The 14,491-nt window shown below is 47.6% G+C and overlaps 1 protein-coding gene across 5 annotated transcripts in view; it reads right to left on the bottom strand.

Annotated features, from left to right (window-relative positions):
- Positions 1–10,189, bottom strand: part of LOC101485023 (plakophilin-3) — a 24,340-nt gene extending 14,151 nt beyond the window's left edge. For 2 of the 5 annotated variants that reach the window (XM_004565689.4, XM_004565692.5), the window contains exons 1-3: positions 9,882–10,189; positions 8,901–8,996; positions 1,807–1,889 (exon numbers count right to left, since the gene is read on the bottom strand). In XM_004565689.4, coding sequence (XP_004565746.2) covers positions 1,807–1,889; positions 8,901–8,996; positions 9,882–10,074 — 372 coding nt within the window. In that variant the 5' untranslated portion in view covers positions 10,075–10,189. Of the gene's footprint in view, positions 1–1,806; positions 1,890–2,498; positions 2,574–8,900; positions 8,997–9,881 lie in introns of those variants that run through there. The other 3 variants (XM_004565690.4, XM_023154059.3, XM_004565693.5) reach the window with 3 other exon arrangements.
- Between the last annotated feature and the right edge of the window lie 4,302 nt (positions 10,190–14,491).

Here is a 14,491-nt window from a genome sequence, read left to right as displayed (position 1 = left end):
CGCCCGGTCCTTCCACTTCACAGTCTGGAGGAGGAGCAACGATCACGGCTGCTTGTTGTGGACGATGTCCTCCTGTTGGCAATGGAGCTGCTTGCAGCTCGCTGTGAGGTCTGAGGCCTCACAGGGCAGAGTTCCTTCTCTGGAGTTCAGAGGAGCCTCAAGTTTAAGTATCTCAGGGTCTTATTCCCGGGTGAGGCGCGAGAGGAAGGCGTGATTGATTGGCGTGACACCGAAGCTGCTGATTTACTGGTCGATCTACATTCCTACCCTCACCTATGACCGCGAGCTGTGAGTGGGACTGAAAGAATGTGACTGAGGATGCGAGCAGCTTCCTCTGAAGGATGTCGGTGCTCTTCCTTAGAGATAAGGTGAAGATCTCGGTCGTTCAGGAGGAACTCAGATGTGCTTCAGGATGGGACCTGGACAGAGGAGGTGGCCTGGAGACGGAGCGAGTTTGGCTGTGGAGATGTGTGGCAGCTAAAAGGAATGTGTAATAATACAAATGTCTCGTTCCAGAAATCCAAACTCTGCTGCGAGCAGCTTAAAGGCGCAACTATTTTCGTTCCCCAGAGTCGTATCAAAACTGCTCACAGCAACCAAGGTTTGTGCAGATATCACTGCACGCCAGAGCGAGGGAGTGACACGGAGCTGTACGGGCGCAGGGAGGAGCATTTTACGGCTCTTCCTCTCCTTCGTTATAATCTGCAGGAAACGCCGTGCAGCCTCTGTATTGTTAAGCTGCAGAGGTACAGCAGCGGGTCGATGTCCTGTTTGTGTTTTGCTTTTCTTTGCATTGTTCTGAACTCTGACAGACACACAGAGGAAACAGCCCAACACAATGGCTGCTCGGTGTGAGCGCCGTGCTCCCAGCACACGTAGGTCGAGTAACAAACACTGCCGCACATTTCCAGACGGCGCAGGCAGATGTAACCTGCTGCTTTTTTATGGAGCTGAGTGGATGAAAAATCATTTCTTCAGAACGTTTCTCTTCACGGTTTCATGAGTCCCGCCCCCGTGAACTTTGAAAGGTCGTCTGAGCGGCTGGTGGCGTCCTGCAGAACAATGCTCTTTGCTTCTGTTGGAGTTCAGAGGGAGAGACGCCGCGGGGCACTGCTGTGGGTGGGGCTGATGAAGATGCTTGGACCTCTTCCTCACCCGAGTTGAATTTGAACAGAAATCATCGTCAGTCTCATCTTCGCGCTGTTTGGTGCCTGACGTGGTCAGCTGCCGACCTCCTTTTACAGTCTTTTGTTTTCACCCTCTGCTCCTGTTTCGCCACTAAAAGCTACTCGGCGATGGAAAAGATGGCGGCTTTGGCTAAAATACACACTGCACACCTGTGGTCCTGTTTTTAAATAATAATGTGCGAGGACAGCAGCGTCTCATTAACACGGAGCGTCACGCTCCAAACGACAGCTTGTGTGTAACTGGGAATTATTTCAAATCCCAGGAGTGAGGAGAAGCAGCTCAGCCGAAGCTTTGTGCTGCTCCAGGATTCCTAAAAGATCACATTTAGTAATAATAAGAAAAACATTTTATTATTATTATTTTCCTCTGAGCACGAGGCTCATCTCCTCATAGACTTCTATCCAATCGGGCGTCTTTAAAAGGCGCCCCCTGCTGGATGTTACAGAAATGTCAGCCCCCCCCTCCACCATGTCACAAAGAGGAAAATGACTTTTATATTTATTTACATTCAAATTCTAATTATTGACGTCCCTTCTGTGTTGCAGTGGAGCTGCTCCCACCACAGTGACTCACGCGGTGTGTTTAAAGCTCTTCATCGTGTGTGTGGCGTGTACTCACGGCCATGACGCGGCTCGGCGTGTTTATCATGGATCTGGAGCTGAAACCCTGAGCGTGGCCGTAGCTCTTCATCTCAGGAGGGTCTGCAGAGAGAAGGAAGACAGTCACTCTCATTACAACTGATGCACCATCAGTCTAACCTTCACACACAAACTCCAGCCACTTTATTAGGAACACATGTACATCTGCTCATCCAATCAGCCAATCATGTGGCAGTGCATAATATCAGCTGCAGGTTACCGAGCACCAATCACAGTCAGAGGAACCGCCTCTGGGACCAGTTCAGTCCAGAGCTCATGAAACGCTGGAGAGGCTGAGAAGAACCAGAGGGGCACTCAGAGAATAAGAGACGTGTTAGAAAGAGGAGGCCAGGAGGCGCACAAATACACTCAGTGTGTCATCATTTAACAAGAGGAAGAAGCACCGGGAACGTCCCCAACTCGGGCCGAAGGTGGACCAGCGTCGCCACTGAAAGACCGTCTGTGTGCAGGAATACGCCCATTTATCCTAACACGTGATGCAAGCTGCTGGACGCAGTGAAACAGCGAACAGAAAACATCACACACAATCGAGCCGAGCAGGAAGGAGGGAGGAAATGCTGCTGGGCAGGCCGCGGGGCATGCAAGCATCAACACGTCAGAGACGAGGGAGCGGCGGTCACGCACGGCGTACAAACGGGACTCAAACCAGACCAGATCAAAGCAGAAAGCATCGACCTGCAGGTCAGCGAAGGTCGTCTGTACCCGACACACACGGCGCCTGCAAAGACCCAAAGGTTTTATGGGTTTGTGTAGATGTCATAAATTATGACACAGCAACAGACACATGAAACTGAGGTGGGTTCATACCTGCATCCACCTGCAGAAGATCATCTTCAAAGCAAAAAGATGGAAATAAACTCGACCAGCTGAGACTTCAGGATGGAAACTTATTAATCCCAAAATGAATCTTATTCTCGTTTTGGCAGCAGCAGCACAGCCTGAACTGGGGCTCACTTTAATTCTGTTATTTTTGATTGAAAGGACAAATTCCTGCAAAATAAACCTTTCTTCAGATTAAATGCAGTTTAGTTATTTCATAAAGCTGACAAACAGAAAGATGACATCGTGTGTGCAGCGACTGCGGCTCAGGAGGTGGTGGATCGATCCAGACTCCAGTCTGCTGAACCCGAGCTGTGCGCGATGCATCCATGTGTCAATGCGTGTGATTGGCTGAAAAAGGCTTGCAATAAAAACAGTGCTTTGAATGCTCAGAGTGGAAAAAGCTCCATCGGTACCAGAAACACCACGAAAACGAGGAGCTGGGGTGGAGGTGGGTTACAAAGCAGCTTGCAGAATGCAGCAACTGTATGGAGGCAAAAGCAGCTTCAATAATTCATACTGTGAGAGGTTTGAGCCTCAGCTGATTGGCTGCAATCTGCAGGCTTCCTGAGCTGATGACAGAAATAAAAACGTGGTGCCGTGAACAGAATTTATGCTAAAACTCAAATTACAAACTCAAACTGAAGATGAATGAAAACAGGTAAAACAGAGAAAATCAGGCCTTGCTGTTGTGTTGGTTTGAAGGTGTGTGGAAAGTTCACACAGTGAGAAATACCAGCCACACTGTGGAAGAGCAGCAGCCGACCAACAGTCTAAAATAGGCTGTGATAACATGCTGTGAAGATTGGAGAGGAATGTTCCCCACAGGAGGTGGTCCATGAGCTTACACAGAGACCTTTACTTTCATTTCTTTGGCCTGCACTGCGTGAAGGTCGTCGAACTTAATGAACGTTTTACCTCAAACCGTCCGGATCGCTGCTTTCCACTTCGCTCAGGCTGAATCTGGCAGCATGTCCACCTGTTAGAGACGCAGCTGTGCCTCCAGTTTCCAGCAGAACATTGCTGACTAAGCAGCACAGTGATAATAGGAAACATGACATCAGTGCTCAGAGCTTTCTCACAGCCTGAGTAAAGCTGCTCTGCATCTTTCTTTCTTTCTGTGAACCATCTGAATCAGGATTCAGAGCCGGATGATCGATACATCAGAAAAGGCCGGAGGTCAGGAGAATCGAGGACCGACCCTCAACACCTTTATACCTGTTGCATGTTGAAACTATGGAAGGCAAACTCGTGAAAGGATTCAAGCTTCAAGCTTCAGAACAGAGTTTGGATAAAGAGGACGAGACTGTTGGGACTCACTGATCTGTAAATATCCGCTGAAGGCTTTATTTGATATGTCGCACTGAGCTTCCAGTGAATCAGATGCTTTAAATCTCAAATTCTCAAACAGGTCAGAGACTCTAACAACACCGGCTCTTTGCCAAAGCGTAAGGTTAGTCCTGCTCCCTGCAGTAAGAGCTCTGGGTCAGTGTTGTTATAGGACAGAGAGGGCGAGTATTACTGAATATTGAATATAACAGTTTTCTCCAAGCCCGCAAACATGAAGTCGTGTGGCTGCTCGCTGTCCACGGGCTCAGACCCCCGTGCTGCTGCAGCTGATCCAAAATGCTGCAGCAAGAGTCCTGACAGGGACGAGAAAGAGAGAGCAGATTTCTCCTGTTTTGGCTTCCTGTTAAATCCAGAATCCAAAATCCTGCTCCTCACATACAAGGTCTTAAATAATCAGGCCCCATCTTATCTTAATGACCTTGTAGTACCATATCACCCTATTAGAGCACTTCGCTCTCGCTCTGCAGGCCTACTTGTTGTTCCTAGAGTATTTAAAAGTAGAATGGGAGGCAGAGCCTTCAGTTTTCAGGCCCCTCTTCTGTGGAACCAGCTTCCAGTTTGGATTCAGGAGACAGACACTATCTCTACTTTCAAGATTCAAACTTTCCTTTTTAATAAAGCATATAGTTAGGGCTGGACCAGGTGACCCTGAATCCTCCCTTAGTTATGCTGCAATAGACGTAAGCTGCCGGGGGATTGACCCTGAGCCTGGTTCTGCTGTAGCTGCTAGCTGTGTGCTAGGCTTCACCTCAGCTAACTGGAGTCCCTGAACTGGACCGTGTTTGTGCTGTTGGAGCCTTTCTCCACAGCATGTCTTTATCCTGTCGTCCTTCTCTCACCCCAACCAATCACAGCAGATGGCCCCGCCCCTCCCTGAGCCTGCTTCTGCTGGAGGTTTCTTCCTGTTAAAAGGAAGTTTTTCCTTCCCACTGTCACCAAAGTGCTGCTCATAGGGGGTCATATGATTGTTGGGTTTCTCTGTGTGTATTATTGTAGGCTCTACTGTACAATATAAAGCTCCTTGAGGCGACTGTTGTTGTGTTTAGGCGCAAGTTAAACAAAGAAGGACCAAAGGAGGCTTCAGCTGCAGAATCGGCAGAGACTCCTCCCACTCGTTTTTGAGGGGCTAAAAATATTGACTTTGGTCATTTTAGTTTATCCTGAAATGATTTTGTTATCATGTACAAACTGAGATAACTGATCCTTTACAGTGATGAAAATTCCTCTGTCTTAAAAAAGCACTTGGGAGAATTTAGACTAAACTTTGAATTTCATTGGTGGGCTAATAATTGTTTCCTCATCTGTGGCCTTTGCAGCATTAGCTTTAGCTTCCTTTTTCTTGTTTCCTCTTCCTGATCAACCAGGGTGTGCAACAAATGCGCTGAGTGACGTTAATTACACCGAAGGGTTTTTCCCAGAGTTCGAAGCTTGTTGATGAATCTTGGTTCAAGTGTGGCTGCAGGGAGAAGCGGGAGAACCATCAGTCCAGCCTCCAGTTTGATCTTTACGCAGAAGGAAACTGAAGCAAAGCAAACACACCTCAATATCTGAAGAACAAAGAGGACTTTCCAGCACAGACCCCTGACCTGAACCCCACGGAGCTTTACTCCAAAACAAAAACAGAGGCTCTGTGAACGCCGCCAGATCACGTCGGGGTCAGGTGAGAAAGAGGCGATGAATCGCACATTAGTGCGCTCACGCTGGTCGTGAACGAGGCCCGCTGTGTTTACGTGCTCCTTGAAGCAGTGCTCAAAATACCAACGGAGCAGGGAGGGGCTCCGTCATCAGTCACATCCCATTGGCTGCTCCTGAAAAACAGGCTTACTGAATATTGAGGACTTGAGCCCCGTAAGCTCGGACCAGGCGCAGTTATTTCATTGTTGATATTAAATATGAGGAGATTCGCCTCTTTTTACTAATAAGAGAATATTTAACATGTGCTTCCATGCAGACACATCCTGACTCTGTGGGTCAGACCGAGGGCCTCTTTTATCAGCCAAGAGGTCAGGAGGGGGGGTCTCCTTCCTCTCCCAGACCTTCTTTGTGAAAACAGATGTGGATCATCACAGTTCCCCTCCTCACCGACTGCTGATGTCCAAACAGACACCCCGCCTTTCTTCTTCTTTCTGTGTTATTAACGTTCTGGGGTCGAACATCCATGTTTAACATTTTATCCGGTCGGGAATCTGTGATGTCACACTGCACTTTTCCGTAAAGAGGGGAAAAAACAGGAAACGGTGGAAATAACACCCACACGGCTTCACACAAATTCACATCTGTGAACAATAAACAGACTGATGTCGCCTGTGTTGGGCTCACAGTTCAAATTACAGCCGCTCAGCATTTAGCTTTGCTTTCATCGTGCAGGGTTGCTGCTGTATTTGACCACAGCACACCATCGAGCTTCTTCTCGTTTTTACCCGAACCAGAGAGTCAAAAACGAAAAGCATCCAACGTGACAGAGGCGAGCTTCGCCCGCCTCCACCCCTGTGAACACCCAGCACAGACTGGTCGTCTCTAAAGCAACAGTGTTATCTGCTGCACCCAGGCAGCATCAGTTTCCCATCACGGCTGCTGCTTCTTTCTAAAAAGACGCCAACACTTCTGACATCATGTTAAACTTTCCTTTGTTCACTGCAAACTGTCAGATTAGCCTCAATCTGTCTGCACAGGCTCGAATAAATCCTGAAAGTTCCTGAGAAAAACTTTCAAAGAAGTAGAAGAAATGTTCAATTTCCCAAAAGCCAGCTGGATCCCGTCGTTCATTAGTCCCTCTGTGCACCCTAAACATCACTTCCGTCCCACTTTTAAACTCCAGTTGTGACCTTTTCTGCTGATGACCCTGATAAGAAGGTCGAGTCTGTTAAAGCTCTGCGGTCTCTTCTAACACGCAGCTCATCATTTCTGGATACAAAGCGAAAGCTGAGCTCGTGCTGTGACTCAGATCTCAGACTAACTCAGTAAAACTGGCTCATGTGAACATCTGGACCTGCCCGGGTCCAGTGATGGAATAAAGATCCAGCAGACACACGGTGGAGGCGATTAGAGGCTGAAGGAGCCGTTTGGCACAAAGATTCAAACGTGTCGGGAAGAGCTCGGAGACGCAGGATTTCTAAAGAAGCGCCACTGCCTCCGCTGGGTTCGCATCCAGAACGACACCGTTAGAAGCAAAAGTCACAGAGTTTTGGGAAATGAGCTCACAGTCCAGATGTTTCACACTGGATTAAACAAACCTGCCAAACCTTCAGCTTGAAAGAAGAACATGAACATTCACCATGTTTATTTGCATCATACAGAGGGGCGGGGCGGGGTCTGTGGTTTCTTATATTAATATTATCGTGCTGCTGTAGCTCATAAGCTGCGGTGTAACTGAAAGTGGGCGAGTACTGACTCAGAGTACTGCTGGTATCGGGGTTCAGCACCTCACCCAGAGACAGCGTACGGACCGGGTATCAAACCACGACCTTCTGACAACCAGATCACCCGCTCGACTTCCTGAGCCACAGCCGCCCCAAAAGCAGATTTCTGCGTCTGTTTCTTTGAACACGTGCAGATACTGAGGTGGGAAAACGATCCGTCCACACTGAACGAGCTTCTGGTGTCTCAGCTCTGCAGAACGATGATCTGCAGCCCAAAGTATTTACACAGTCACACCTTCTTTAGGGCTGCCATGTTTTATATGCTTGATACTCACTTCTTGGTAACGCTGACAGTGAGCAGTGTGTTTGCCGTATGCTCTGTACAGATGTAACAAAGGGAAGGAGCTGGAGGAGTTTCAGGCTCTGTCTAAGCTGCCAAACATTTCACAGCCTCGCTCAGCAGGTCCAAACACACCATCAGCTGACCTTTCATTTCACCGCACACTCCTCAGAGAAACTACACATGACAGTTGTTTCACCAGGGCTCGAGTACCAGGGTGGCATCAGCACACCTTCAGACATGATTTACCCCCAAAGCTACTGGATTACAGCTCTGGAGGATTTGAGCACAGGGCCAGTGGTAATTTATTCCCACAGATCAGATAGTGGAGGAAATTCCCACAATTAGGGCTGGGCCATATCATACCGTTCACGGTGATACCGGTGTAATGTTGGGCAACGATAGGAATGAAACCAATGAACCTGAACTGGTTTGTAAAAATGCTGCAACTTCACTGGTGTGGAACTGGTTTAGCTTTCGTCCCTCAGATACACTACAAAGCACTATTTTTGGTAGCGCATGCTAGCGGGCCGTCGTTATTACCGTGTTGTTTGGAAAATACGGCGCACTTAAAATCAATCCTTTGATTTTCTGAAAGTCGACAGAGCCCCTTATAATCCCGTGTGCCTCATGTATGAACTCTGGTTGTGTTTCTGGAAACGATTTTATGTGCACGGCGCTCGAAAATCTGTCAAATGTTTCAGTACGACTTTGCTGAGCTACGAAGCCGCACCGCTTGATGGATTGTCGGAGCGTTACGGCTATCGTAGGCGGAGCCTCGCGGAGTGATACGTACTGTGGTTCAACATAATATTACCGTATTGTGTGTGTATAACCTCTTTTTAAGTGTTGTGGACATTATACATGGTGATGCTGAGGATACGTCGGCCAGTTTCCACTGGAAATGCTTTTTGGTTAAACTGTCAGCAAAGAATTTGCATTTGCACTGTTAAATGTTTATATAACTTTAATGCAGATAAAAAACAGCTGCTTGTTTAAGTGAAAACACAGTGATTTTTTTTTACTAATAAAGTTGTGGAGTCTCGTCTCAATTATATCGTCGGTTATATCATTATCGCAAATTTTCAAATATATATCGTGATAAATATTTTTGGTCATATCGCCCTGCTCTAGCCACAATCACAGGCGTGGAGCGACCAGCTGGACGCCGTGACGCGCACTGACCTCTGACCTGGACAACAACTGGAGCTCTCCGTGATGTTTCAGGATGTCTCCTTGCAAACACGGAGGGCAACAAAGATGTGAGACGTGGACTGGCAGCTGATGGGAAACACACATACGTGGTAATGTGTTATTGTACGTACAGCATCGGCACATGCGTCACTAAAACCAGCTGTAACATTAAAGCGACTGACCATGAATAATGAAGGATAAACCCACAGAGATAAATGTGTGTAACATGAAACGAGCTCTTTGGTATCAGTCTGATCATCACTGTCAGGGGGAGTTATTATCTTTGAACTCAAACCACATTTTCCTTCCTTAAGTTTGGAAAAGTTCAGAATAAAAGGAAGAACAAAAGTGAGCAGAGACTCACATGATAGTTAAAGCAGGTTAAAGCCTGACAATCATCATGACTCTGACGTGGGAGGTTACTGTGAAGCTCACACTGGCTACAACAACTATTTTCCAGTGAGTGCACATTTTTAACCCTTTAGCACCAAGCGAGTCATAGCTTATACATCAGACTCCCCCAGAACCACCTGATCCGATCACTACATTACTCCTCGTTTTTACTTCCACACACTAACCGACGGGACCGTGGACAGAAGGATGTGAAGCATTAAATCCGTGGCTTATTGTGCTGCGATCGCTGCTTCAGTTCTCCCCCCCCATCAATAACTGACAGACTTTAAATGGCTCTCTGTGTGAACACATGCTGGAATATTGTGTTTATCATCGTCACCTCTGCTCTTATGCTCGCTGCTCTTTTTAAAACTGAAGCCAACTCATTACATGTTTCTGTGGGGACCCCTGTGGCCCCACTGAAAAGAAATCCTGGAAACGCCCCTGACCGCTACTTTCGGGTGGGGGCAATGAGCTCAGGGAGGTGTTGGTTGAATTCCAGGAGGAGGTAACAGATACTCCACGGTGTACTTTACTGAGACTTACTCAGCCCGTTACTCTGCACTTTCAAGCTCTCACCTGTTGATCCTTCCAGCCTGCTCAGGGAGGACGACTTCCTCTCAGCCAGCCGCATCCGGACCTGCTCCCGGACCCTCCGAGCTTTCGCCACTGGGTCCGGAGACGGGCCGTCCGAGGGGACCACGTAAGCGGTGCAGGAGGAGTTGGGCTGCAGGGCGGACAGAAAGCAGCCCTCCGGGATCCCCACATTCATCCTGACGCTTCACCGAGCGAACAAAGAAAAAAGGCTCCAGGCGAACTCCGGCGAACAGCGGACCGTCCGGTGCGCAGCGCAGCTCCGAGTGTCTGCAAAGAAACGGCGCTCCGTCAGCCCAGCGTCTGTGGGCGGGGCCCGAGAGTGGGGGGCGGGGGGTCTAAAATCCACCTGCTGTCAAGACAACCAGTACACAGGAGGTCTGACCTCACACGCTTACGTCACCGCAGCCCCCGTGACCTCTCCGTTCCCGCAAATATTAATAAACATGAACCCAAATAAAAACAGATTAGTGTTCAGCAGTGTAGAGACCACATACCTGCTTCACGTCAAACTCAGGTGAAGCCATCCACCTACCAGTCAAAGAGGCCACGCCCCTTTCCTACTCTGAGGCTCAAAGCTTTTACAGCTTGGACATTTCATTGACACAAGTACATTTGTCTGTGCTGTTTCTAACATTCACACACATTCATGCTCCGATGGACGCGTCCGACAGCAGCTTGGGGTTGATACCTTGTGGCTGTGGCTACAATGTAGCTGCCATCACCAGTGTGTGAATGTGTGTGTGAATGGGTGAATGACTGGATGTGTAAAGCGCTTTGGGGTCCTTAGGGACTAGTAAAGCGCTAGATAAATACAGGCCATTTACCTTGCCCAAGGACTCTTGGCAGGCAGACTGGGATCGAACCACCAACCTTCCAGTTAGTCGGTGACCTGCTCTACCACTTGAGCTCATAACCCCCCCTAACAGGTGTTATGAAGGACTAAATTACCTATAGAGACCAAACATTTTGTGTATCAGGCTGTAAACATGTTTGTTTTAACACTGGAGTCTATGGGGACTGACTCACTGCTGCCTCTGCTGGACGCCAGAGGAACTGCAGGCTTCGAGTTTCAGAGTTGGCTTCATCTCTCAGGTCGAGGAGTGGAAACAACCTGATAAACTGAGTGTTGTTTAATATGAACATCCACCAGTGGAACGGGAGATACATGAGTGGAAACAAAGAGTAGGTTTGAGTTTAACCGCCTTCGAGAGCGGCTGTAAATGACTCATGAAGAAAAATGGTCACTTTGAACTTTGGTGCCGTGAACATGAGTAGAAGTTAGAAAACGTGTCTGTCATCAGTTTTGGTGAAGCATGATGTCAGGGTTACACATCTGTACGTTATGCAAGCCGATGAAAATAACCCTTCTTACCCAATCCTGATAAATGAGAGGAGCCGACAGAAGGGCCGAGCCGGGGTCAGACGTTTAGCTCCAAACTCGACTGTCGATTCACAAAAACAACGTACTCACACTCAGACGTGTGTTTCTAATGTGTACCGACAGAAAGTTAGCTGGCTTCTGTGCTTCTTTAGCAACTTTTGAACAGGGGTACGAGCGGGATTGTGAAATAAGTCGAGAGATCGTGATTGTTTAAGGGTCCAGGAATGTGGAAATAGTTGGGGGAGGTCTGGGAAGGCGAGAGTGAGGAGCAGCAACACGTCAGGAGGGAGCAGGGAGGGATCCTGCTGCAGAAACCACGGACTTTCACACAAACCACCCCATCTGGGTTTGGATGCACACAGGACTGCATTTAGCAACACACACACACACACACACACACACGCACACACACAGGTCACGACCTCTTTGTGTGACTTTCACAAACCCAGAAATATGTGCAGAAAGCCCTGCGGTGTGCAGCAGAGAACACGCTGCTCTGATTTTGTTTAGAGGCAACAAAGCTACAGACAAGCTGAGGTTTCAGCCCAGAAGAAGTTTCACTCGTTTGATTCTTTCCAGTTTGTTTTTTTACTGTTTGTGATGAATCTCAACTAAAAAACAAAACAAATAAAGAGCGAGACCGCCTCCCTAAAAAGACCTCTTTGGACGAGGGCTGGATCACAGAGCATCTCAGGACAGGAAATTGGAAAACCGGCAGGAATACGAGGACAGGCTCAGCTCATGGTCTGACAGTCCTCGTGATTAGTAAACGGCGTTTGTGGGAACTCCTCACACATCCTGTGGAAACAAATGAAGGTGGTGTGGGGGGAAAGAACAAAAAGGATGGTGGGGGGGGGGGAGGACGCCACAAATCAACCTCCCAGCCAAGCGAGTGCAGGAGAGAAGCTGTTTGTCAGTGCTGCCCAAAGACCTCGACTCCCGTAACAGGGAAATCTCTCCGCCGTAATCAGACGCGATCCTGATTCTGTAACACGATCGTCCATCGACTGAAACAGTTACAGAACTTTAAAATAGGTTTTTAACTTTAAACACTGAAATGAAAAAGGAATAAATGGTGGAGAAAGGGTGGAGGAGGTGGGGGCACGGGGGCCATCCTGTAGGGCGTCAGGCCCGGGTTGCACCATAAAGCGTGTTTGGCGAGCGTTTCAAGGTTCAAGGTTCTTTATTTGTCACATGCATAGTTATACAAGTATAACACACAGTGAAATGTAGCCTGACATGCTCCTCGACATGTGCAAAAATTGGGGGGGGGGGGGGGGGGGGGGGGGGGGGGGTGTAGAGGAAGAACATTATATATATATATATATATATAGTATATATATATACATACACATATAGTATATACACTGGGTGAATGTGCAGTAGTAGCAGCAAGCAGGTGAATTCTGTACATTAATATGAATAGACATCTGACTATTTTACAGGATAGACAATATAAACATATTTAAAATTAAAGGAATTGAAATGTACATTGTGCCTTGGTTTAGTGTCTGGAAGAGTCCTGACTCAGTCAATTATAGATGATGTGAGAGGGCGGGTGTGTGTGTTTAGGGCACGGATGGCTTGGGGATAGAAGCTCCTCTTGAGTCTCTCTGTCCTTGCCCGGATGATGCGGAACCTTCTACCAGATTGCAGAAGTTGGAACAGTTTGTTGCCTGGATGGGACGGGTCCTTCAGTATCTGCGCTGCTCTAGTCCGGCATCTCCTGGTGTAGGTGTCCTGAAGCGCTCTGAAGCGCTCCCTGCTGATCTGCAGCATCCATCACAGGACGTGTACAATAAGCAGGCTGCACCACGAAGAGCCAGCAGCCCCCCCCCCCCCCCCCCCCCCCCCCATCAGGGCCTTTATTACCTTTACTTTGCAAAAGACATCGAGGGACAATTTCTGAACAGGACAACGTTAAATTTCACAGTAACGCCAAAATATAACACAGAAGGATTTTTAACATGAAACCTTTAGTTGCTAAATAAAGAACACGTTATTCTAGATTAGCTTTCATGTTGTGCTGATCAAATACTGCAGCCACGTGTTTCACACACACAAGTCATACAAACCAGTCAAAAACAGTGACCTGACTCTAGAGTGCGACCAAAAAACAAATCCTATGTCGCGACGGTTTGAGTGAAATCAGTGATGAGACGCAGCTCTAGTGAGCAGCCTGTGGGTAATGAGAAAAGATGAAAAGAACTATTGCTACATTTTTGTTAAGGTCTGAAATTCACAGCCAGCTCTGACATGGAGACATCAACCTCTGAGCGCTGAAAAGCAGCAGTGTATCCAGAAACACGTTATACGCTGCAATAAATGCCCAGGTGTCCCCTCTCCCCACGGCCTTTCAGCGGCAGGCAGCAAACAGGTCGCCAGAGGTCGATGTGATGATTAAGTTCAACATTGTCTACAATATTGCCAAAGCACTTTAAGCACAAGCAGTTTTTCAGCAACTTTCTGGTAGAAATGTGCTTCAACTAAAGGACTTTGTGTTGAAAAGATTGTTAGTTCATCATTTACAAATGAATATTGTCTGCATGGGCTGAAAAACCTCCTTAAAAGTGCGCATGTAAAACTGCGTGTTAAGCGATGCGGCTGAAAAATTTGGGTGCGCATAAGGGAAAAAAAATTCGGCACACCAGTGCAGCCGTGACAAACGTTAGTCTGCAGCCCTGCCATATGAAGTTTTTCCTTAGTGCCCCCTCAAATGTGGGAGTTTAGCCGAGTGCTGACTAACACTGACTGCACCAGTTTACACACCCTGACCTACTTTTATGGTAAAGATCAGTGAAACTTTCAGACTTTAATATTCAAACATTGCGTGAGTGAGTAAAAAATGTGTGACTTATGTCCAAGTATAAAAGTGCAAGTTTGACTTTAACACGAGGCTGAAACAGAACACGCAGCAATCGTTTACTTCCTGTTTCTAAAGCAGCAGCTCACTGTGTGACTACGCGTGAGACAAAGAACCTTCAATCTTTAGACAAGGATAACGGTTTCTCTGAAAAACAGGATTTTTGATTTTGTGACGTTGAGATGAAGAAGATTTGGTGCCATCCGACATCTTTAACATCGCTGAGACGTTTGAAGCAGCTGCTGGTCTTCTACGGTTGCCAGGGATCATCAGCAGGTCCATCCGTGTGTCAGCGTGGCCGTGAAACTCTTAGCGGGAGGAAAAGTGACAGAAAATCAAACAGGACCT

The sequence above is a fragment of the Maylandia zebra genome, linkage group LG1 (assembly GCF_041146795.1).
Source record: "Maylandia zebra isolate NMK-2024a linkage group LG1, Mzebra_GT3a, whole genome shotgun sequence".
Classification (NCBI taxonomy): Eukaryota; Metazoa; Chordata; class Actinopteri; order Cichliformes; family Cichlidae; genus Maylandia; species Maylandia zebra.
The sequence above is the reverse complement of the archived record's forward strand: the minus strand, read 5'-3'. Positions and strand labels throughout refer to the sequence as shown.